The sequence below is a fragment of the Antechinus flavipes genome, chromosome 3 (genome assembly GCF_016432865.1).
Source record: "Antechinus flavipes isolate AdamAnt ecotype Samford, QLD, Australia chromosome 3, AdamAnt_v2, whole genome shotgun sequence".
Classification (NCBI taxonomy): Eukaryota; Metazoa; Chordata; class Mammalia; order Dasyuromorphia; family Dasyuridae; genus Antechinus; species Antechinus flavipes.
In genome coordinates, this window is record NC_067400.1 from 616,533,565 (window position 1) to 616,558,090 (window position 24,526).

Below are 24,526 nucleotides of genomic sequence, written 5' to 3' on the forward strand. Positions count from 1 at the left end.
GCTGGCTACTTGGGTGATCCTAAGTAAGTCACTTAAACAAAACCAAACCCTGTTTGCCTTGGTTTCCCTATCTGTAAAATGGAAACACTAAAAGCATCTTTTCCCCAAGGTAATTGCGAGCATCCGACGTGAGGTGCCCTCGTCACAGAGCCCGGCTTTGCCACAGCTGTGGGCGCTCTGCCACCTCCTCCCTGGCTCACCCCTTGGCGTAGGGCTCCCCAATCCCCGTCCCCGGCCAAGCCTCCATTTCACAAGTGCCTCCCGGTCACAACGTTGCATAAATGTCTTTAAAAAAGCGTCCGAAACAGTACTCGCTGTGTAAGGGACCGCCACGTGGCACAGGCCGCAAGTCATTTAAACTTTTTGCCTCAGTTTCCCCAATTGTAAAAATAGACAGGTAGGAGCACCTAATCCCCAGAGGAGATCACATTATAAAAACACTGCAGATTTGGGGAGGGTTTGACTCCGACGACCCCCGCGAAGCCTATTCCCACGTCCGGGAATCTGGACGCTTGCTGGCAAACCGGGAAAAGTGAGCATCGGCAGCAGCTCTTCCGCTCCTGCCACCGGGTGGTTTTACTCTTTCTCACCACTTTTCTCCAGTCCCGGCTACCACGTGTCCCCCACCTTTACACAGACTCCATCCAGGTCCCCCTCACTTGGGGTTTCAGTATCCTCGGGACGCTTCAGCTGGTCCGGCTCCGGGACCCAGGGGATCTTCCTAAAGCACAAGGCTCAGGAGGAAGGACGAGAAGCCTCAGTGGCTGCCGGACAGATCCTCCGTTTAGCGGCCCCAGCCCCTCAGAGGTGCTTCCCACTGTCCTCCTGGGCTGGTTACAGGATCGTTCTCTGTTCCCCTCCACACCGGCTTCCTCCATCCTTCCTGCAGGGGACACGCGACATCTCCAGCCTCCTCGCCTTTGTGTAAGGTACCCCCCACCCCAAGGCCTAAGACGCTCGTTTCTTCCCTCTCTCAGAAGTCAGGCCTCTTAAGGCTCGGCTCAAATGCACTTTCCAAACGATCTTCCCGGTCCCCAGGGGTCACTTATTGTCTCTGTAAATGTCTTTCAGCCCCAGTGCCTGGCACATGTTAGTGATTGCACCTCAGTTTCTCTCTCTGTTTCTCTCCCCCACTTTCTCCCTCTCTCCTCTTTCTCTCTGTCTCTGTCTCTCTCTGTCTCTGTCTCTCTCTGTCTCTGTTTCTCTCTCTCTCTCTCTGTCTCTGTCTCTCTCTGTCTCTGTCTCTGTCTCTCTCTGTCTCTGTCTCTGTCTTCTCTTTCTCTCTGTCTCTGCCTCTCTCTGTCTCTGTCTCTGTCTCTCTCCTTTCTCTCTCCTCTTTCTCTCTGTCTCTCTCTGTCTCTTTGTCTCTCTGTCTCTGTCTCGTTGTCTCTCTGTCTCTGTCTCTCTCCTCTTTCTCTCTCTGTCTCTTTGTCTCTCTGTCTCTGTCTCTCTCTATCTCTGTCTCTCTCTGTCGCTGTCTGTCTGTCTCTCTCTCTCACACACACGAAAGGGTTAAACCAAATGATGTAAATGCTAACTCCTGAGGTTCCTTCCTTCCCCACCGCTTCCCTTCCCGTCCCCTCTCGAGAATCCGGGGCTGCTCCCAGCCGGTCCCCCGCAATTCCGCCTGAGGCCGCCAGATGGAGCCCGAGAGCCACCCGCGGGACTCCAGCCTCCCGGAAAGCCGGGAGTCCTCCAGGTCCCGGGCACAGAGGCTCCCGCCCGCCGGGGTGAGAGTAACAGGGACCCCTGAGGTCCAAAGCGATGGGACCCCTTCAGGCTCCTACCCCCCAATCTCTGGGAATATCTTCTCCGCCTCCGCTGCTCCGGGACCCTCACACTCCGCCCTCCGGGCTCGCGGGCTCCACGCTTCCTGCCCCCGAGTCCCCGACCTGGATGGAAGGCGGAGCCCCGGGCCCGGGCCCGGCTAACGAGCCTCCTGCCTTAGAGGAGCCCCTCTAGCTTCGGGGGCAGCCCTGCCCGGCTTGGTCCGCAGGATTCCCGGAAAGGGGGAGGGGAGACGGCTGCATAAGCGAGGTAGCCCCTCCCCCCTTCTTTCACACATGGGGAAACTGAGGCCAGGGAGGAGCAGGATTAGCTCGAGGTAAACTAGTAGGTCAGTAGGACCACAAGCCGCAGGCTACCGCGCTGGGAGGCTCCGCTCTCGGGCCCTTAGGCGGGAGAAGATAAAAGAGAAAAGGGTACTTCCCGAAGTGGGGGAGGGGGCCACCCAGAGGTGGGCCGGCCCGGGCTGCCAGCCTGGGCTTCTTATCTTCGCGGCCTTGTCCCGCACCTGCCCCAAGGAACTAATAATTAACCAGGACTTCCTGCTTATGACGTCACGGAGGCGGGCAGGCGGAGGGGTGAGGGGGAGAGGGGGGCGGGGCCAAAGGGTTAAAGATGGGACCCCGGCGGTCCTGGGCACCCAATTGGGAGGAGAGAGCGATTGCCGCAGAGCCCGAAAAATAAAACCCAGAGAAACAGAATCAAATTACAGGCGGGAAGGGGCTCGGGGTAACCCCCCTTTCCGCCCCACCCGTGTCCTTTCTCCATTCCCGTAGCTCTCACTTCCCTGTGGCCCCTCCTAGGAATCCTGCCTCCCAGCCTCCTGTGGTCCTCGGCGTGGCCCCCTGACCACGGCCGCCCTGGACTCCAAGCCCCGCCAGGGACACCCCAGGGGCTCCTCCCGCAAGCCCCCCTGGTCTGCAGGCTTCCAGTTCTCCGCAGCCCGGCCATCCTCTCTGTCCTGCAATCTTTCCCCTCTTAAAAAAAAGGTTCCTGAGGCACTCGGGGTTCAAATCCCAGAGGCGGAGGGGGTCCTGGGCCTCTAGTTCCCAGAATGCATCGGGTCCCTCAAATCCATCCCCAGGCAGCCAGCTCCCGCTCCCATCCCTAGTCCCGAGCCGTCCGGGCCCTTAACTTGGGGACATCCGAGCGACTGGGCCCCTGGCACTGCAGCCCAGGTGCCAGGGCAGGGCTGGGAAACCCGCCCCCTGGACAAACAGGCCCAGCCGATAAGGATAAAGGAAGGGGGGGAGCAGGCTGGCGGGGAGACCGGGAAGGAGATTTGGGTTTCTAAGCCTTCTGAGGTTGGAGAAGGGCGGTGAAGTCCTGGGCCAGGACAAGCTTGTCCTGCCCCTTTAAGAACAGCTGTCATCCAGGCCAGGGGGGTGTCACTATCCCTTCCCCCTCCAGAGAACACACCTGATGTGCGCTCAGATAGAGCCCCCAGCCTTGTTACCCATTAACCAAGCCTGGGCAGGGGGAGACCAGGAGGCGAGGAGAGGCAGCTCCAGAAGCCCAAAGAAACCCAGAAACCAAGAGACACAATAAAAGAGAGATGCACACTGGGACCGAGACAGAGACCGAGAACAGAGACACAGATGGAGAGAGAGACAGAGGCAGAGACACGGAGAGGGAGGGGGAAAGACAGAAAAACAGATGCAGACAGAGATACAGAGAGACAGAGAGAGAGGGAGAGAGATACAGAGAGAGAAAGGGGGAGAGAAATAAAAAGACAGGCAGAGACACAGAGAGGGAGGGGGAAAGACAGAAAAACACAGAGAGAGAGACAGAGAGAGAGAGAGGGAGAGAGATACAGAGAGACAGAGAGAGAGACAGAGAGAGAGACAGAGAGAGAGAGACAGAAAGACACACAGAGAGAGAGACAGAGAGAGAGACAGAGAGAGAGACAGAGAGAGAGACAGATGCAGAGAAAAAGAGACAGAGGGAGAGAGATACAGAGAGAAAGAGATAGAAACAGAGAGGGGGAGAGAGACAGAAAGACAGAGAGAGAGACAGAGAGAGAGGGAGAGAGAGACAGAAAGACATACACACAAAGAGACAGATATGGAGAAAGAGAGAGGGAAGACAGAGACACAGATGGAGAGAGAGACAGAAAGACAGAGAGAGAGAGAGGGAGGAGGGGAGGAGAAATAGAGAAATACCCACAGACAATCAGACACAAAAAGAGTTAGGAAGGGGGAGACAGAAAAACACAGAGAGAGAGAGACAGATGCAGAGAAAAAGAGACAGAGGGAGAGGCAGACACACAGAGAGAGTATCTCTTTGGGGCAGAGGCTGAGCCTGCCCGGCCCCTCAGACCAGGACCCCTGCCCTGCCCGCCAACCTGCCCAAGTAGGTGTGACTGCATGTTTGTCGAGTGAATAGAACACAGGCATGAGTGAGAGTGAGTCAGAGGGAGCCAGAGATGCCGCGATAGGGAGAGAACAACGCAGGCCCCAGGAGCCAGCTGCCCGCTCAAAGGGAAGCCCTGTACCTGGGCCACAGACACAGACAGAGGCAGAGAAATGGCCAGACCCGGGGAGAGGTGCCAGAAAGTCAAGGGCCCGGGCCAGGCAGAGGATTCTGGGGGCCCTGCCCCGGCCCCTGCCTCCCTCAAAAAGAAAAAAATTCCATGAGGCTTGGAAAGTCTCAGCCCCGGCCCCTGCCAGCGGCTCGGGCCGTCCTGCCGGGGGGCGCCGGCGGCTGGGCCTGGGCCTGTTGTGGGGGCTTTGCACTGCGGGGCTCACACCTCTGGCCGGTGGAGGGGGGGGCAGGAAGCTGGCAGCCCCCACAGGAACGTCTCTGTGCCTGGAGGGAAGAAGGGAGGGCCGAAGGGAGAGGGAGGGAGGGAGAGGCCGGGCTGGATGGGGCAGAAGAGGAGAGGCGGATACAAAGGCCCCAGTGTTTGCCCAGGCTGCCGCCGCCGGCCACAGATATATATACCCGGCCCAGAACTTGCGGGAGGGGTGGGGAGGGGAGGGGAGTCTGGGGGAGGCGGACGGCCTGGGGACCCCATCCCCGGGGGAGATGGGGGGCGGAGGCCGGAGACAGAGGCCCAGGGGCCAAGCACAGTCGGGGGGAGCGCCTCCCCGTCCGAGCCCCCGGATCCTTCCCAGAGAGCCAGCTCAGGGGAGCTAGGGGAAAGGGAGCCAGGAGGTCCGGTGGCTTCCAAGGAACCCATGGAGGGCAGCCTTGGGAGAAAGGGCTGGGGCAGGGAGCGGGACAGATGGGGGGGCGCTGCCAGAGACACACCTTTGTACCTAAAATGTAGACTCTGGCCAGAGACCTGCCCCTGCCCCCGCCAGTGAGGCGAGACCTTAGCCCAGTCCGTTGCTTTCTCTGGGACTCAGTTTCCCCAGTGCAGCTCGGTCTGGCTGGGTTCTAGGGTCTCCGCCTGCTCTCCAACGGGATCCCCCGCCTCCAGGAGCCAGGGCTCCCGGGCACGGGGCCTTGTGCCCCCTTGGCTGGCGGCCTGGGCGGACACCTGAAGTGTCCCGGGCCTGTGTGGCCATGCATCCGCGTGTCCCGGTGTCCCCCTGAGTCCCAGGCCAGCGTACTTTTCCGCTCTGGGCGTGGGCCTGGGGCGGGTGGGGGATGGCACGCCGGGCCAGCCCGGGCCAGCGGCCTCCCCCGGGCCGGAGACCCCCGCTCCGCTCCTGGGGGCCGCGACCCCCGCGGCAGGGCCGGGGGGGCTTGGAGTCCCCAGTGACCCCCCCCGGGGGCGGGGGGGGTCTCCGCGCCAGGCTGGGTTGGGCCCCCACTTCCAGCCTCGGCTCCTTCCTCCCCCCTCCCCCTCCCACCCCCAGAGGACGAGGATGAAAAAGAGTCTTTTCAGCTGGAGGCTGCAGCGGCGGCTCCCTCGCTGCTCGCGTGGAATAATATTTGGGCTGTTGGCCGGGGTGGGGGCCAGATCCGGGGGCCTCTGGGGAGCGGCTAAACCGCAGCCTCCGGCCTCAGCCCCGGCCCCGCCTGGCCCCCGGCCCGCTCGCTCCGGGAGAGACCCCGAGGTCCGCGGAGGGGGGAGGGAGCCCAGGGAGAGACTAAGCCCCTGTCTGCTGCTGCTCCCAGTTGTTTTTTCCAGGAAGCCGGAGGAATTCCCCGGGCGGGCTCCGGAGGACGCAGGGACAGACTGGGAGCCAGGCACGGACTGGGAGGCGGGAAGGAGGGGGTGGGGTGGGGGAGGAACGAGGATCCAGGGCTCAGGAGGGACGGAGGCAGGGCTGGGAGGCAGGAGCTCACAGGAGGGAGGCAGAGGCCCTCACACACCGGGAGTCCCTGGGAGGGGGAGGGGCAGAGGCCCCCACACACACCGGGAGTCCCTGGGAGGGGGAGGGGGAGAGGCCCCCACACACCGGGAGTCCCTGGGAGGGGGAGGGGCAGAGGCCCCCACACACCGGGAGTCCCTGGGAAGGGGAGGGGCAGAGGCCCCCACACACCGGGAGGGCCTGGGAGGGGGAGGGGCAGAGGCCCCCACACACCGGGAGGGCCTGGGAGGGGGAGGGGCAGAGGCCCCCACACACCGGGAGTCCCTGGGGAGGCGGGGCAGAGGAGAGACGGGCAGAACGGGGCTGTTCCCTCTCACCCTCTTCCCTTTAGGAGCAGGAGGAAGAACTCCACAAAATACTTTTCCAAACAGGTGGAAAGATCCCTAACTGTGGCGGGGGAGCGAGCCTGGGGCTGAGCCCAGAACCGGGCCGGTGCCCCGGGGGGGAGGGGAGGAAAAGAAGATCCGGCCCGGCGCTATCCCAGGGCCTCCATCTCCCCCCCAACGCCCCCCCCCCGTGGGCCCTTCTCCAGCGCGGCCGGGGACCCTCCACGTGTGTGGGGGTGGGGGAGGGTCCCGCGGCGAAGAGCCGCCTCCCCCGCGCTCTCTGCCGGGCCAGACTGGCGGGGGCGGCTCTGGTGAACAAACTGTTCTGGGGTCAGGGCCACCGGAGGAGAGCAAAGGTCAGGCCCGTGCCTGCCTTCCCCACCCCCTCCCCAGCGCCCGCGCTCGGAGCCTGCCCAGAGGGCTCCCGGGCCCCCACCGCTGTCAGGGAGGTCTGGGGAGAGGGTCGGGGAAGGAGCCTCAGCCTGGGAGTCACAGCCGGGAGGGACCCATATCACAGATGAGGGAAACCGAGGTTCGGAGGGAGAGGAAGTGGCTTCCCCCCCCAACCCGCAGCCTGGGCCCCCCCCTCCAAATGCGCCTCGGAGTCCGTGGGCCTGAGCTTAAGTTTCAAAGAAATCGCTTATTGTGTGACCCTGGGCCGGCCTTAGGCCCTCGGGGTCCCTTCGGCCCCATCCTTCCGGAGCCGCCCCCTTCTGTCCCCGCCGCTCCCCAGCAAACATTCGGGGCTCGGGGAGGGCGGAGGGGGACGAGCCCCGCTGAGAAGCCCCCACGAGTCTGCCCTCTCACCGCAGCCCGGGGCTCCTCCCCATCCTGACGCAGGAGAAAAGAGGCAGCTGGGATGCAGGCTGAGAGGGGAGAGAAAAGCTTTAATGTCCAAGTCCAGAAGCCACTGAAGAGGGGCGTCCCCTTCCTGGCCGCGGGCCCCTCACTGCGCTCCCCCCCACCCAAGGGTTCAATGGGAGCAGCTGCAACCGACCCTCCCCTCAATCTCCACTGACCCTCCAGCCAATCCCGACTTCGACTATTGTAACAAGGAAAATGGCAGCCAATGTGATGACCGGTGGGGACCGAGACCCCAGCTAAGATGGCGGCAGAAAGGACGGAGGCCGAAGGCCACCGCGCCGACCCCCGGGATGCCCCCCAGAGGGCGCGGGCCGCGGGCAGCGAGACCCGCAGACGGGCCGAGCCCGTCCCCTCAGAGCCGCCAGAAGGCGTCCCGGCCCGCCCGTCTCTGCTCCCCTCCGGCTAGGACGCGTTGAGCAGAGAGCGGGTGTACAGGCCCTGGTAGTAGACCCCGGCCTCCCCCAGCCCCCCCCCACTCTCGGCCCCGTAGCCGGGGAAGCCCACGTCCAGCTTGGGAGCCGCCTGTGGCAGTGGGGTCGGCGCCGCCTGCTCCGACATCAGGTTGCTGATAGAGAAGGGGTGGTTGAAGTTATAGGGGACGTCCAGCTTCAGCTCCCCGGGGAGCTCCAGGCCGGGGAAGTAGGGCCCCCCGGAGGGCGGGGGCGAGCTGCAGTTCAGGGTCCCTGCCGCCCCCTCCCCCCCGCCCGGAGCCTCTGCCTCCAGAGGAGGGGGCCCGGCGGGGGGCGGCGGGGAGGAGGACAAGGCGGCCGGGGCGGCCCCGGCGGGGGCGGCTCCCCGGCCCCCGGCCCCCCCGGCCCCGCCGTCCGCTTTCTTGACCTTCTCCTCCAGCTTGAAGCGTTTCTGCCGCCGGAGGTAGCAGCCGTTCTCGAACATGTTGCCGGAGCCCGGGTGCAGGGCCCAGTAGGAGCCTTTGCCCGGCTTGTCCGGGGACCGGGCCACCTTGACGAAGCAATCGTTGAAGGAGAGCGAGTGGCGGATGGAGTTCTGCCATCGCTGCTGGTTCTCGCGGTAGTACGGGAACAAGTCCATGATCCACTGGTAAATCTCATTCAGGGTCAGCATCTTGCCGGGGGCCTGCTGGATGGCCATGGTGATGAGGGAGATGTAGGAGTAGGGGGGCTTGGCGTGGGCCAGAGGACGGCGGTAGCTGCCCTTCGGGGCCTCCTTCGGCCGACCCAACACGGGTCCCGGGCCGGCGTACCCCGGGGCCCCCCCGCTGCCCCCGCTGGGTCCCAGACCCGGGAACGGAGGTCCCAGAGGCGCCGGGGGGGCTGCGGGGGCCAGGGGGCCGGCGGGGAGGGGAGAGGCGGGGAGGCCGGGAGGGGGGTAGGGGGGGCTCAGGGGGCTCAGGGTCATGTAGGAGTTGAGTGGGGTCATCGTGCTCATCGGGGTCACCGGTGGGTAGACCTGCAGAGGAACAGGGAACACAAGCAGAGAAGGGCCCAGAGTGAGTGAAGCTCAGGACTCTCAGCCATCTATCAGGCAAACACCGGGCACTCTCCCTTTGGGTCTCTCCCCGTTCTCTCCTGTCTCTCATCTGCTATCTCTGCCCAGAACTTCAGAAGCTGAAAGAGTGTTTGCCACGTCCCTCGGCAGCTCTCCCCTCCCTCTCTTTCTGGCCTCGTTCTCCCAGCCTGTGTCACTCCATTTGTCCCCCTCCCTGCATCCGTCTGCAGTTTCTGTGCTTGGTCCACTCCTGCTCCTCCCTTCCCTCCATCTCTCTCCTCTCTCTCTGTCTGTCTCTCCCTATCTCTTTCTCCATCTCATCATCTCTGTCTCATTCCCTCTCTTTCTGTCTCTCTTGCTCCGTCTCACGCTCTGTCTCAGCCTGCACGTGCATGTCTCTCACTCTGGGTCTCTGAATCTGTCTCTGTGTCTTTCTGTCTCTCATTCTGTCTCAGTTTGCATCTGGGATTCTCTCTCCCGTCTCTGAATCTGTTTCTGTGTCTCTTCTCTTTCATTCTCTCAGTCTGTCTCTGGCCCTGTCTCTGTTTCTGTCTCTCTCCCCCCTCATTTTCTCTCACTGCCTTTGTCTCTGTCTCTCTCCCCCCTCCCATTTTCTCTGTCCCTTTCTCTCTGTCTCTGGCCCTGTCTCTCTCTCTCCCCTCCCTCCTTCTTTCCCTCCCTCCCTTCCTTTCTCATTTTCTCTCACTGCCCTTCTGTGTCTGTCTTTCTCTTCCTTCCTCCTTCCTTTTTTCCCTTCCTCAGATTTTCTCTCACTGCCTTTGTGTCTGTCTCTGTCTCTGTCTCTCCCCCCTCCCATTTTTCTCACTGCCTTTCCTTGTCTGTCTCTGTGTGTCTGTCTCTCTCCCCACTCCCATTTTCTGTCTCTGTGTCTCTCTGTCTCTCCCACCTCCCATTTTCTCTTATTGCCTTTGTCTCTGTCTCTGTCTCTCTCCCCCTTCCCATTTTCTCTCTCTCTCCCCCTTCCCATTTTCTCTGTCTCTGTGTGTCTCTGTCTCTCCCCCTTCCCCTTTTCTCTCACTGCCTTTCTGCGTCTCTCTCTCTCTCTCTCTCTCTCTCTCTCTCTCTCTCTCTCTCTCTCTCTCTCTCTCTCTCTCTCTCTCTCTCTCTCCTTCTGCCCGTTACCCGCTGTCTGGTGCCCTCCTCCTGCCCTGCCCCCTTTCCCTAGGAAGACTGGGAGGGCCCGGGACCCCCGACTGGGCGCGGCTGGGAAGGCTCCGACCCAGTACTCAGGAGGGAGAAGACATCATCCCCAGGCGGTGCAGACCCGGGGAGCCGCAGAACTCGAGGCTTTGGGATGGCTCGGGGCACGCCTGGGGCGGGAGGACGGGTAACCCCCCCCCCATCTCTTCCCCATTAAGGCAGCTCGAGGGCTCAGCCGGTCTCCACCCCATTCCAGGTGAGGCAGAACAGCCGTCCGGCCCCATCTAACCTTGAACCACCGCTCCCCTAATCCTCTGGGCTTTCTCACGCCCCAGGGCTGAGAGATGAACCCCTGGTGTCCGGGTCTGAGCCGGATCTTTCTCCCAGGGTGGGGCCCTGGGGGAGGGGCTGGAGAAGGGGGACCCACCCTCCTCATAGGCCGGAACTTCTTCCTGTTCCTCTCCCTAAGAGCCGGGGCCAGAGAAGGAAGAAGGGGCCTGAACCCACTGATCCCATAACCCACCTGGGGTAACAGAGACGTCTTGAGCGACTGACTCATATAGTCTATGAGCCTTGAAGAACATTTTTCAGAAGAGGAAACTGAGTCCCAGAGAGGGAAGAATCCTAATAGTGGGTTTAGAGCTAGAGGGGTCATCTAGATGAAGACCCCCATTTTTAAATTTGTTAGAAAAGGGAACTGAAGCTCTGAGAAGGGATTAGGGCAGGGCCAGGGGGTTATCCAGCAAGACGGGACAGGATAGATACAAAGTCCAGTCAGAACCCCTCTTCCTCCCTCTCTGCCCACTGAGGGCGATCACTGCTCTCTTCTCTGCCCGTAAGTGTGCCAACCTGGAGGGGACCTGACCTGCTTGTGGACACGACTGCAGAATCATCCAAGAAGAGATGGGCTGTGCTGTCATGACAACAGCATCCCGGTCAGAGCATTTAGGGATGCAATCCTGAACAAGTCACTCCCTCTCCCCTGGCCTCAGTTTCCCCATCTTATTCCTATCTGGAGTACATTTTCAGTGCACTCGTTTTGCAGCCTTGGCGTTACCTGTGACTCCCAACCACCACTCCCCTCCTCACACATCTTCGGTCGCTCCTACTGCCTCCGGGATCAAAGCCTTCTCCCACCTGGCTCCCACTTCCCTTTCCCATCTAATTTCCTCACAGTCCCCTCCACACACTCTCTGTTCTGTTCCTAGGGAGCTGGGCCCAATAAGTGGCGTTCCACGTCCCGCACAGGCTGGCCCCCGTGCCCAGAATGCTTTTCTCGCTGTGTGAGTCCTGCCCCCTCCGGGAGACCCGTTCTGGGAAGCTCCTTGAGGACAGGGGCCGGTTTTGAATTTTTCATGCTTGTATTCCCAGCAAACTGGTCCTTATTTGTGGCTGAAGTGGACTGGCTCGGTCCTCCTGGATGTTCGTGTCCTTCAGACCTACTAGCACGGCCTGGTATAATAGACTTCATATCTGCAACCTTGTGTCTATTCCTCCCCGGGAGAATGTAACTTCCCTGAGAGCAGGGACTGTTTTGTTTCTGTCCTTGTTTCCCCAGCAACCAGCGCCTGGCACAGACTCGGAACTTAATCATGGTTGATTAGACTGAAACGTTGTAAAATAAAAAGTCTGGTCTAGATCGGGGTCCTTGTGTCATGGACCCCAAAGCATGCTGGGGCCAGCTCGAACCGGCCCACAGTAGCCCATGGTCAGATTTTCAGGGTGAACACTCGGGCTCCAGGATCACAAAATGCTGCAAATCAGGAGTTGGTTTATTCTTTTGACAATGGTTTAGACTTAAGCAAGTGATGGGAAAAAATGATAATGAAGATTAAGCTTCAAAGCGTGTCCTGCAAATTTTTTTGTGGGTGGGGAAGCTGATGGTAAAACATTTACCAACACACCTCTGCATAGACCTCTGGCTGGCGGGTGAAAACCGTGGGTCCCTTATGGGAATCGTGCTTTTAAATAATTAAAGGAAATGCTAAATTTTAATTAGAGATGAGGTAAAATAAAGATGTATTTTTATTTAACCCTGCAAGTGCACAGATCCCCCGAAATCTAGCCATTAAATCCTGCAGGGTTTTGATCTGTGAGATCCTCAAGTTAAGACCTTCTGGTCTATGCAGATGGTCCATGCTAATTAATGGTCTCTGTTTCTGTTATATCACTCTAGCAAATCACTCCTTTTTTCCCTCTGTCAAATGACTGGGGACATCTCTGAGATCCCTTCCAGCTCAGGATCTCGTCCCTTCCATTGTCAGAGGACTCCCTCCCTTGTCAAAAGAGTCTGAGTGTTGGCTCGGCCCCTGCCTGCTTTGTGACCTTGGATGAGCCCTTCTTCCCTAAGCTGCCCTAAACAGGCCCTTCCAAACTCTTCGGTTCTACCAGATCACAACCTCGTCTTATGAGACCGGGACTGGTGCTCCTGCCCCTTGGATGGCTCCCACTGACCACCCCAAGCCGATAGCTGAGCCTTGTTGACAATGGCGCTCGGACACGGTTGGGTCGCTCCCCGCTAAGACCCCGTACAGCCCCCCCCCCATGCAAAGCGCACTAATGATGAAACACAAAGACCCTCCTCAAGGATCTGCTTCCCCCACCCCAATTTCTGGCCAATGCAGGGTCTTTGGAGCTGGGGTGAGTCGGGAGTCTCCCTGGCACTCTCTTCCCATTTGGTGTGGTGCAAAGAGCTCTGGGAGGGATTCAGGAGGCTGGGCTAGAGGCAAGAGCTTCCCTCTCTCCACCTATTTCCCCATCTGGGAGATGGGCAGGTAGATGGGACTAAAGGGTCTGTCTAGAAATGCTTCCTGATGTTCTAGGGTCTGAGGTCCCTTTCTGCGCTGCCGTTCTGTGTCCCAAGGGTTTGACGTTCTATGTCCCAAGGACTATTGTAGCTGACCTGGTTTGGTTCTAGCTCTCCTGGCTGGCATTCTTTATTCTCAGCATGGCGTGAAGGAGTAGAATGCTAGGGGAACGGGGAAGATGTTTAAAAGCTGTGTGACCCTGCGTGAAGCACCTAACCTCTCTCAGAGCCTCAGTTTACACGTCTGTTAAATGAGGGGAAGAAACATGAGGATTGATGAAAGGTCCCTTACAGCTTTAAAATCCGTGATCCTATGATTCTAGAGGGGCCTTCCCATTCTCAGTTCCAGAGTCCCGTTCAGATCCGCCATTCCATGTTCTAGGCTCCGTCCCTGGTGTGACATTCTGTTTTCTGTTCAGAGGTACCTCCCAGCTCTGATCTGCTCTGTTCTAAGAATGGGAGGCCCAGGTGCCGGGCAGGCAGTGGGGGTGGAGGGGTGTTTGTCCAGCTCGGGCGGGTCCCTGGGTCGATAAGGGGCCAGATAAGCGACCCGCTCCCCACCCCCTCCGAGCCACATTGCCGGAGCCCAGGTGTGGCCTGCCTTCCCTCGGCCTGGCGTCCAGAGCCCAGCCCAGCCGAGTGCAGGCGGACGAGAGCCGGACCCGTCCCACGCCCAGCCACCGGGTCGGGTCTTCTGGGGTCCCCCCAAAGGGGAGCCCAGGCTTGACGTCACAAACCGCGTCCTCCCTGGATAACAAGGCTCAGGCCGGACTGGCGGCCTTCGAGGCCCCTTTCAAATCGAGGCTTCTGTGCTCTACCCCTCCCCCACCCTGGGACATTCTATGCTCTCTGAATACTTGCTATCTTCCAAATTATCTCCGCAAAGCTCTACCCAAAATTATCCCTGCTCTTTCCCAAAAAATTATCTTCCCTGATAATGTCGCCAATAATTCCTTCTCAATACAGGACCCCTCCAACAAAGCTCGCTTTAAACTGTCTTCATGGCAGTGCTACCTCTAGTTCTGTCCCCCAAACCATCTTCCCAACCTTGTGCCCCCTTGGATAGTATTGGGATTTTCTCCCCAACCCCAAAGTGGGGATTTCTCAAACAGCATCCTTCCATGTCGGTCACCATCAAACTGTCTCTCCCGGGAGTTCTTTCAGTTCCCTAAATTCCCAAAGTGCCCCCCAAAATACCACCCCACTGCCCAAACTCTGCTCCCCTAAACAATCTCCCAGTGGCATTCTCTCCTCTTCATCTCTCCTCCTACTGCGGTCCCTCCAAAAAAAAAAAAAAAAAAAAGGGACCTGTCTCCCATCAACTCTACCCCCCCAAGAGTGACTCTTCCTCCACACAAATTCATCTACCTTAGGATATTCGGTGCTGGAAGGACCTGTGGAGATCACCCATCAAAGCATGTGTACTCCCCTGCAGAGCACCGGCTCTCCGGACTCTGTGCTCCCCAACAAGGGAACCCCTGAGATACAGAGAGCTCTCTCCTCCTCGTCACCTGCGTCCTCCTCCAAGCTACCAAGAATATGTCCAAGTCGTTATATCCTTCCTTAACATGTCTCTCCAGCGGTCTCCCCTCACCTCCATATCCCTCCAGACTATATCCTCCTAGGTAACATCCCTAGGATATCGGGGAACAAGCCCATGATAATGTTTCCCAAAATTCTATCTCTCCGCAGCATCTTTTGTTTCCCCGAGCTAAAGCTCCCTCAAAATTCCGTCTCCCTTAAATTCTACCCTCCTAAGAATATTAACCCTCCCTCAAAAAGGGAACAAATCCCTTGGAATAGGGCTTCTCAGATTTCTGGACTTCCAGGCTTCTTTACACTCTCAAAAAGTGAGGATGTCTTCCAAAAGAGCTTTTGTTAATGTGGATTCTCTCTCTCTCTCTCTCTCTCCTCTCTCTCTCTCTCTCTCTCTCTCTCTCTCTCTCTCTCTCTCTCTCTCCTCTTCTCTTCTCTTTCTGTCTCTGTCTCTCTGTCTCTCTCTGTCTCTGCCTCTCCGTCTGTCTGTCTCTCTCTCTGTCTCTATCTCTGTCTCTCTCTGTCTCTGTCTCTCTCTCTCTTTCTGTCTCTGTCTCTCTCTGTCTCTGTGTGTCTGCCTGCTTGCCTGACTCTCTCTCTCTCTCTCTCTCTCTCTCTTCTCTCTCTCTCTCTCTCTCTCTGTCTCTCTCTCTGTCTCTGTCTCTCTCTTTCTGTCTCTGTCTCTGTCTCTGTCTCTCTCTGTCTCTGTGTCTGCCTGCTTACCTGTCTCTCTCTCTCTCTCTCTGTCTCTCTCTCTTTCTGTCTCTGTCTCTCTGTCTCTGTCTGTGTGTCTGCCTGCTTGCCTCTCTCTCTCTCTCTCTCTCTCTCTCTCTCTCTCTCTCTCTCTCTCTCTCTCTCTCTTTCTCTCTCTCTCAATATTTACCATATTAGAAATTAAGAGATCTTAGTATTATTATAAAAAGTTTTAACATTTCGGACCCAGACTTCCTGAAAGACTTTTGAAGACCCTCGGGAGTCCCTGGACCATACTTTGCAAATCATTGCCTTGGAGACGTGGGCTTTAGATTCAGAAAGTACCCAAACTCTGCCTCCCCCAACAGTATTTCTTTGGACTCACTGCCCTGAACAACACCTTCCATGTGGCACCCATCCCCTGAACTGTCTAGCCCAATTTTGTTGCCCCATGAAGTATCCCCAGGATCCTATATAAATGACTAACTACCCCAAACCATATATCCTCAGAAACTACCTAGCTCTAAAAATCCCCCCGATCTGAGTAACCCCCTCCCAAAATCACCTTGCTTATTTCCTGAAGCTTTAAGGCTCTCAGAAGGGGAAGGGGAAGGGAAAGGGGAAGCTTCCTGTCCCAGCTTCTTGCTCCCGTTTGCTAACTTTGACTCCCAGGGGAAGGGAGGGAGACCCAGTCTCCTCAACACCCTGCGCTCCAGGGACAGAGGCCCCAGCGGCCCGTTCCCAGTTCCCCTCCCCCACGGCTGGCAGATGGGGAAGAAGGATCAGGGAATTTGTCTCCCTCATATTCATGAGTTGGAGAGGGGAGAACTGAGAAGTTCCCAGCCACGTCCCAACTCTGAGTCTTAGGGAGTCAGCGGGAGGGGGTCCCGTACCTAGGACTCCTGGGAAAGGAGAGCCAGACTACAGGGACAGAGGTTGGGATATTCCCACCAAAGGCCAGCAGGGAGTCCCCCTCCTTCAGGCTGGGCACCCGCCCCCCCCCTCCAGCCACAGGGGCCGCCCAGAAAAAAAAAATCAATAACACAGCCGGCTTTCATTGGGAACCACCCTCCTGCTCCCCCCCCTCCATCCCAGCTTGACGATTGGGGCTTGGCTCAGCTTTTCCAACATCACACCCCCCACAACACACACACACACACACACACACACACACACACACAACCTTGGCCTCCCTCTTCCCTGGGGAAGGGAGACCCCGGCATCCTGACTTCTGGCCCTCTTCCCTCCCGCACTCTCCCAAAGTGGGACCCTGGGCATGTGAATCCCCCTCCTAGTCTCCGAACAAACATCCTCCTTTCGGCAAGTTTCGAGATCAGTCCTTGCTCCCGAAGTCTCTAATCCCAGCTCTCCCTTCCCAGCAACCTTCCTGCCCCGGCTCCCAGTCGGTCCCTTCCATAGGAAAGCCTCGAGCTTGGAACCTCGGGTTCCCGAGCGCCTTGTGCCCCTCAGGTAGGTCCTCGAGATGAAGCCGGGGCCCAGCCTCTGGGGCGGCCAGAAAGCCCAGAGCCGCCTCCCGCTTGTCCCTCACATCTCACCCCCCAATCTAAGGTCTCCAGAGTCTGGGTTCAGCCGCCAGCGGCGGCGGGAGAAGCATATTAGAGTCCCTTGTCTGCCCCCCCCCCATTCTCCTTCCCCAGCCTTCAGTACTCCAGTTAAGCTCCCCGATAACACGCCACCCACCGGCCCTTTGCAAGCGCGAAACTGGTTGTTGCTCCGCTGGCTTGCAGCAGGCAGGATAAGGGTTAGACTTGGGGAAGAAGCAGGCCAGAATCGGGGCAGGGGGAGACCGGGACGCCTCCTCTCTCACCGGGGCTGCCCCTTCTTCCTCCTCCAAGTAGGATGTTCTTCAGGACCGGCAGCGTTGGAGGAGGGAGGGCGGCCCCCGAGCCTCGGATCGCTGAGTGCCCTTCGGCATGGAAGGCACAGGACCCGCTCCCCACTGCCTTTCTCCCTCGCCTCCCAGCAGCCTCCTCGGGGGAGGGCAGCCAGTCCTGATCTGAGCCCCCGAAGCCTGGAGTCTCCCTGTTGCGGGTCTCACTCCCTCAGCCCCATTCCCCCGCTCCCCAGGTCCCCGCGCCCACTTCGCCCCCGAAATCCCCAAGACCGGCTGTCCGAGAGCCAACGGTTGGAAAGTACTTAGCGCTGGGTCTGGAACACAGTAGGGACTTAATAAATGCTCATTCTTCCCTCACGCTCTCCCTACCCGGGAGCTGGCCGGTCTGCTCGGATTCTAGTCCCTGCCCTGGCTCCGGTCCCCGCCTCCCCACGGCTCGGGCTCCCACCTCTGAAGCCTCTGGAAAATAGCTCCACTCGCTCAGTTCGTGCGCTTCCATCTTCACGGAGGGGGCGGCGCCCAGCATCCCCCGGGGGGCGGCTCTGGGCAAGCCCACCCCCCGCACCCCGAGACCTCAGGGCCGCCGGGGGTCTTGGTCTGCGCTAGGGATCTCCAAGCGCAGAGGCGGTGGGCGTGCGCGCCACGGTGCGCTGCTCTGCCTGCCTGGCCGGCGCCGGCCCGCGCGCTCTCCTGGCTTTATAGCCAGGTAGCCTCCGCCCCCGGCGGGGCCCGGCCCGGGCTCCCTCCCTCCCCACTTCTATCACCCCCCCCCCGGGGGGGTGGGGATGAGGGGGAGATGCTGCAGGGCTTGGCGCGCCCTCTGCGGGCCGGTGCGGGCGGACCCAGGTGTCCGGGTTTCCCACCCGGGAGCGGTGAGGAAAGGATCCAGCAGGGAAATTAGCCCAGGAGTCCCGGCACCCAGCAGGAGCCCTCTGGTGGCCGCGCGAGGATGGGTCGGGTGGAAAGGATAGGAGTCACCAAACTGCTCAAGATTAGGGGAATTGTAATGAGTCTGAGAAGAGGGACCCTCTCTCCCATCCCCATTTTATGGATGGGGAAACTGAGGCCCGGAAAGCTTGCCCAAGGTCACACCAACAGTCAGCATCACCAGCTTTCCGTCACTCACACGGGGACCAGGGGGTTCCCTTGTGCACTCTCGTCTTGGGCGGGGAGTGTCCCAGAAATGCAGGTCGGAAACATGTCGTTGTACAGAGCCAGCAGTCTGGCAGGCCCCAGAAACGGGAAGCACGCACGCAAACTCAGGGATCCAAGAAGAAAAATAAAGAGGATCTAGGAGGCGAACACTCAGAAACAGGGATGGGAGCTCAGAGACGACGCTTGAATCCCAGTCACTTTTACATCGGATCTCCATGGACTCAGTCTCCAGAATCCTGTCCTGAGCCTTTCCTCTTTTCCCTCCCGGACCTCATCAGCCCCTGAGCCGCCTCCGGAGCTCCGGGACCAGCTGCCTTCCGGACTTCTCTTCCGGGATGTCCTGAAGCTCCCCATAAACATCCCCAGAATGTCTCCATGGAACTCATTCTCTTCCGCCATCACCATTCTCCCTAACTTAGTTTTTGTCAAGATTACTGACGTCTTTCTTGATTCCTTACTCTCGCCCACACCGTGTCCACTCAGCGGTTGTCCTGTCTATTCCAACTATTGCATCTGTCCCCTTCTGTCCACTCACACAGCCACCACCCGAATCCAAGCCCTCCTCATCTCTGCTTTGGGTTACTTAGGAGCTTCCTTGTTGGTGTTCAGGCATCCGCTCTCTCCCCTTTCCCATAGACCCTTCCCGTGGCTGCCAAATGGATAGTCCCAAGGAGCAGAATTGATGGTCACTCCCTTGTTGAAGAAGCTCCAGAGGCCCCTGTTGCCTCTAAGATGAATTAAAACATTTGTTTTTTGAAGCACTCCCCCATCTCCTTCTACACTCTGTGGTCCAGGCAAGCTGGCCTGCATGTGGGATTCCCATCTCACATGAGGAGGTGGTCCTTCTCTTGGCCCAGGCCGGCTGTCCAGATGCATGAGCCACCCGATTCTAATCCATCTTCCCATAGAGTACCCCCTCTAGCATCCCTACTCTCTCACTTATTTTCAAACTCTTTCTGTTCACTAGCTGACTCCCTGCTGCCTAAAACATGTCCAGATTACCCTCATAAAACCCTCACTTGATCATCCCAATAATTATAGTTCCATAGATCTTCCTTTTGTGGCTGATTTTCTTTTTCTTTTTTTTTTAATATATTTATCTGCTTTATTCATTTTTCTCTTTTAAAAATATTCTTTTTAAATTTTTTATAGCTTTTTATTGACAGAACATATGCATGGGTAATTTTTCAACACCATTCTTTGCTTCTGTTCCAACTTTTCCCTTCCTTCCCTCCACCCCCTCCCCTAGATGGCAGGCAGTCTCATACATGTTAAACATGTTAAGGTATATCTTAAATACAATATATATGTGCAGATCCATACAATTTTCTTGTTGCACAAGAAAAATCAGATTTAGAAATGTAAAAATAGCCTGGGAAGAAAAACAAAAATGCAAGTAGACCACACTCATTTCCCAGTGTTTCTTCTCTGGGTGTGGCTGGTTCTGTTCATCACCGATCAATTGGAACTGAATTGGATCCTCTCATTGCCAAAGAAAGCCACTTCCATCACAACTGATCCTCATACAGCATTATTGTTGAAGTGGATAATGATCTCTGGTCTTTCATCTCACTCAGCATCAGTTCATGTAAGTCTCGCCAGTCCTCTCTGTATTCATCCTGCTGGTCATTTCTTACAGAACAATAATATTCCATAACATTCATATACCACAATTTACCCAACCATTCTCCAATTGATGGGCATCCCTTCAATTTCCAGTTTCTAGTTACTACAAACAGGGCTGCCACAAACATTTTGGTACATACAGGTCCCTTTCTCTTCTTTAATATCTCTTTGGGATAGAAGTCCAGTAGTAGCACTGCTGGATCAAAGAATATGCACAGTTTGATATCTTTTTGAGCATAATTCCAGATTGCTCTCCAGAATGGTTGAATCACTTCACAACTCCACCAACAATGCATCAGTATCCCAGTTTTCCCGCATCCCCTCCAGCATTCGTCATTATTTTTTCCTGTCATCTTAGTGGCTAATTTTCTTGAGAAGACCGTCTACATCTAGGGACTCCACCTCCTTTCTTCTCACTCTCTTAACTCTGGACAGTCTGACTTCCAATCTCATCATTGTCACCATCCTCTTCTCATTAATAGTTCTCTTGATAGGGTTCCCTCTCCTGGTTCTCTGTCTGATCACTCCATCTCCTTTACCAGACCCTTTATTCAGGTTATACTAGCTAATGGTGGGTAGCCCTAAGGTTCGTCCTGGGTTCTCTTCTTTTCTGCCCTCTCTGCTATTTCACTTGGTGATAACATCAGCTTCCATGGATTCAATTATCCTAAGCAGAGAATTCTGAGATTTGTTCTTGGCCTCTCTCCAGAACTCATCTCACATCCCAGCTATCTATTGGACCTTTTGAATTCAACAACTTCTCAACATCACAAGCTTAGCAGGTATAAAACAGCTTTCATTTTCCTCCCTCCTCCCACCAAAAATAATCTTCCCTTCTTCTAAACTTCCATGTTACTGTTGAAGTCACCACCATTTTCCATTCACCCAAAACTCATAACTTCATCATCAAACCTTATCATTTCTACCACCATGATATCTCTCCAAGAGTATCACCTCCCAAGGATCAATGGGGCAGGGGGAGGAGGAGTCTGGATAAGTTCCTTCCTTGTCTCTCTACTCATATTCTAGCCACCTTGGTGCAGACCCTCATAACCTTACACCCAGACTATCTCAATAGGTTTCTGGTGGGTCTGACTCAAGTTTCTCCCATTTATTTCAGTCTATCCTCCGTTCAACTGCCAAGGTGACCCCCCAAAGTCCAAGATTGACCACACTACTCTGCTACTCAAAGAATCCCATGGGTCCCAAGGTTGCAATGGTTCCTCCAAGGTCAAATATATAATCCTCAAGCTTTTAAGTTCTTGCTATTTGGCTCCTTCCAACTTTTCTAGGCTTCTTTCACATAATTCTTCCCCATGGACTTTCCACTTCAGCCTGGCCTCCTTTGCCTAGCATAACACTCCTACTATGTATCTTTTCACAGCTGTATCCTCCATGTCCAAAGGATTCTTCTTCCTCACTTCTACCTCCTGGCTTTCCTGGCTTTCCAGTTCAAATTTTACCTTCTACAAAAGACCACTGCAGGTTTGTAACCGCATAACCACCCCTCACTTTAGTGCCTTACATCAGAGGTTATCTCCAATTTATATTCTAGTAGAGGAACCGCAGCTTTCCAGTTTGTGGCCCTGGGCTTTATTTGCCTCAGTTTTCTCATCTAGATAATGAGCTGGAGAAGGAAAAGGGCAAACGGCTCCGGTATCTTTGCCAAGAAAACCCCAGATAGGGTCATGCAGAGTTGAGCATGACTGAGATGACTGAACAACAATAAAAGGAGGGCCACGCTCAGGTTTGCACTTTCTGGTGGATTTAACAGACGTTTCCCCCCTGGTTCCAATCCAACACGAGGAAGCCTGTCTCTGGACATTAATGGCAGAGGGTGGTTACACCTGTGTGTCAAAAACTCGATCGGTTTACTTCAGTCCCCAAAGAACTGATGACTCATAAGGTGCTGAACCGGAATTAAGTACACATACAAAAGGTGACATCCGCCTATACTTTGTTCGCTTTTCCTTCCTGGCAATGAGGGGGACGAGGGTTACTTGGAACTGCCAGGTTGGGGGGGGGGGAGCCTGTCACATCTTCTCACCTAGCAGCCATGTGTCTGTGATCATATGGCACATCAATTTCTTTTGAGTTTATTCATTCTAGACTTTAGATGAATAAATATTCCAAGATGGGACTGCCCGACTCAGCTGGTAAGTTTCAGAACTCCAGAGGTCCCATTGAAGGTCCCATAGGTGACCAAAGGTGGTAGCAGTAACCACCAGGATGGTAGAGGCTGATGACAGAGGAGTTTCACCCCAGATAAAGACTCGCCGAAGGATGATAGCAGCTTCAGGGAATGAGAACCCTTGTAGGGGGAAGGCCAACTTTGGACTCTAGAAAGAGAACAATCTGAAGACCCCAGTGGAAAGCTACACCTAATGGGGAATTCATGAGGACTCACAAATGGAAGCTTCCTCTTCATAGGACTCATAGGACTAGGAGTTGGGAAGTATACCTTGGCCACATGTTCTCTACACATTTGTTTCGCCTTTTATTTTATTTTATTTTTTCCTGAGGCAATTGGGACTAAGTGACTTGCCCAGGGTCACACAGCTAGGAAGGGTTAAGTCAAATTTGAACTCAGATCCTGCTGACTTCAGGGCTGGTGCTCTATCCACTGTGCCACCTAGCTGCCCCTGTCTCACTTTTAATTCAAGTCTAAGCACACTTTCCTCAGAGATTTTATATATGTAAGAGAGAGTATACCTATACTTATAATATAGGGGGAATGTTTCATACTCTTTTTTCCTATACCTTCTTAGTTAATGCCCTTTCCTGAAAAGCTAATGGCATTTGAGTTTACTGATAACTGGGAGCATATTGGTGGGGCTCAGAGGCTATAATAGCAGGAACTCTCGATTTTTCAGAATTATCCCTAAATCCCTGAAGGAAATAGTAGTCATTTCCCTCTGGGGCCTCAATCTGCTGCTAGCAGTGGAAGCTGGAAAAGCAGCTCAAGTATGAGTGCTATATTAAGTGAATATAAGCTATATTCTAAGTGAATGCAAAATAATTAGAGCACTTGGGGTAGGGATCAAAGGAAGCTTCATATAGAAGGTTACACTTGAAGTGAGCATTGCAGGAAATTGAAGGAAATCCCTGTTCTAAGACAGAGAAATAAGGATGGCATACATTTCTGGCACAAGGGACAGGACATGAAATGCCCTTGACAGATGTATTGTGTTGGTGAAATCAACGCAGCAAGACAACTGATTAAATGTGAGCAGTAAGAAAGAGCTGGGAATTGGAGATTAACTATGTCTGAATCTGAGGATTTAAGGACAGGAGTAGGGAACTATACTCTCCACTCACATAGCCTCTATCTTAATTCAGACTTTTGGTATCCCTTGCATGGATTATTGTGAGCTCCTAATTACCTCCCCCATCTCTAAATTTTCTTTCTGTCGCTCATCCTCCATACAGACGCCAAATGAATATTATTAAAACATAGATTTGACCATATAATTCCCATTCAGAAATCATCGATGCATCTGTTTCTTCTGGGGAAAACTCCTCAGTCTGACATTTATAGTCTTCCAAAATCTGGCTCCCATCTTCCTTTGCTGTATTATTTCATATTCTTCTTCATTCATTTTCCTTTCCAGTCAACGTTTCCCATATACAAGTTATGTTTTATTGAAGATATAATTTTTCCACGGAAGACTATTTAGCTACACGACAGAAATTTATTATGTTGTTATATCATTATCATCGTCTTTCATGTTATTCTGATTTCTTCTTTGACCAACTCATTATTTAGGATTTCATTATCATGTCTCCAATTAATTCTGTCTTATGTTCATGATCCCCAAACTGATAATTATTTTGTATTGTTTTATGATCTATAAAGGATGTTTACTATTTCCACTTTTTTACATTTATTTACACTATTTCTCTTCCTTAATACAATCAATTTTTATACAAATTTCTTGTGGTAATGAGAAATGTGTATATTCTTTCAGAAGATGCCATGGGTTTTAGTTTTTAATTTTTGTTTGAAATTTAATACTATATTTTTCTTTTGTCTTAGATGTCATAAATCTAAATATGAGAGATAGTAAAAGTCTTTTATTATTACTGTTACTGTATTACTACCTCCTGCATTACTTTGAGTAATAATTTTCCTTTGCAAAGTTAGATGCTATGCAATTTGTTACATATCAGCTTAAAATTGATGTTGGTTTGTGTCTGTATTGTGGTTTTTAACTTTTTGCTTTATCTGAGGACATGATTATAACTCCTTTTTGGATTCACTGATTCATACTAAACTTGGTTGCGGTCTTTAATTTTTATTTTGCACATGTCTTTGCTTTAGATGTTTCTTATGAGCAACAGATAGTCAGATTCTCTTTTCTTATCCATTCTGTTACTCTTTCCTTTTATTAGATTGTTTAATCCATCTACATTTCAAGTTATAACAGATTTCTATTTTCTTCCATTTGTGTCTCGTGTTGCTTTTTTCTGAATTTTCTGAATTAGAATTTATTTTTTGTTCCATATGTCATTTTTCCATCTTCCATACTTTTGCATAAGCTGTCCTTGATGGCTGGAGTGCATTGTTTTTCCATCTCCCTCTTAGAATACCATGCTTTCTTCAAGGCACAATTCCGGTGTTACCTCCTATAGAAGGTGCTTCCTGATCTTCTAGTTATCAACATTCTCTTTCTCTTAAAATTACTTTGTGTCAGGATGATTTCAGAAAGGCCTAGAGAGACTTACAGGAACTGATACTGAGTGAAATAAGCAGGACCAGGAGATCATCATATACTTCAACAACAATACTGTATTCTGATGGAAGTGGCCCTCTTCAACAATGAGATGAACCAAATCAGTTCCAATGGAGCAGTAATGAACCGAACCAGCTATACCCAGGGAAAGAATTCTGGGAGATGACTATGAACACTACATAGAATTCCCAATCCCTCTATTTTTGTCCACCTGTATTTTTGATTTCCTTCACAGGCTAATTGTACATTATTTC

At 54.5% G+C, this 24,526-nt stretch overlaps 1 protein-coding gene across 3 annotated transcripts; it reads right to left on the reverse strand.

The window, feature by feature from the left end:
* Window positions 1-7,243: 7,243 nt before the first annotated feature.
* FOXA3 (forkhead box A3) lies at window positions 7,244-17,418 on the reverse strand. Of its 3 annotated transcripts, none has more exons than XM_051989346.1 (2): window positions 17,207-17,418; window positions 7,244-8,668 (listed from the first exon to the last, which is right to left on the reverse strand). In XM_051989346.1, the coding sequence occupies exons 1-2, from the start codon at window positions 17,282-17,284 to the stop codon at window positions 7,643-7,645; spliced, it is 1,104 nt and encodes a 367-aa protein (XP_051845306.1). In that variant the 5' UTR covers window positions 17,285-17,418; the 3' UTR covers window positions 7,244-7,642. The 3 variants fall into 3 exon arrangements, with proteins under 3 accessions (XP_051845306.1, XP_051845308.1, XP_051845307.1); XM_051989348.1 differs by lacking the exon at window positions 17,207-17,418 and adding an exon at window positions 17,128-17,196; XM_051989347.1 differs by lacking the exon at window positions 17,207-17,418 and adding an exon at window positions 12,967-13,249.
* Window positions 17,419-24,526: the final 7,108 nt, after the last annotated feature.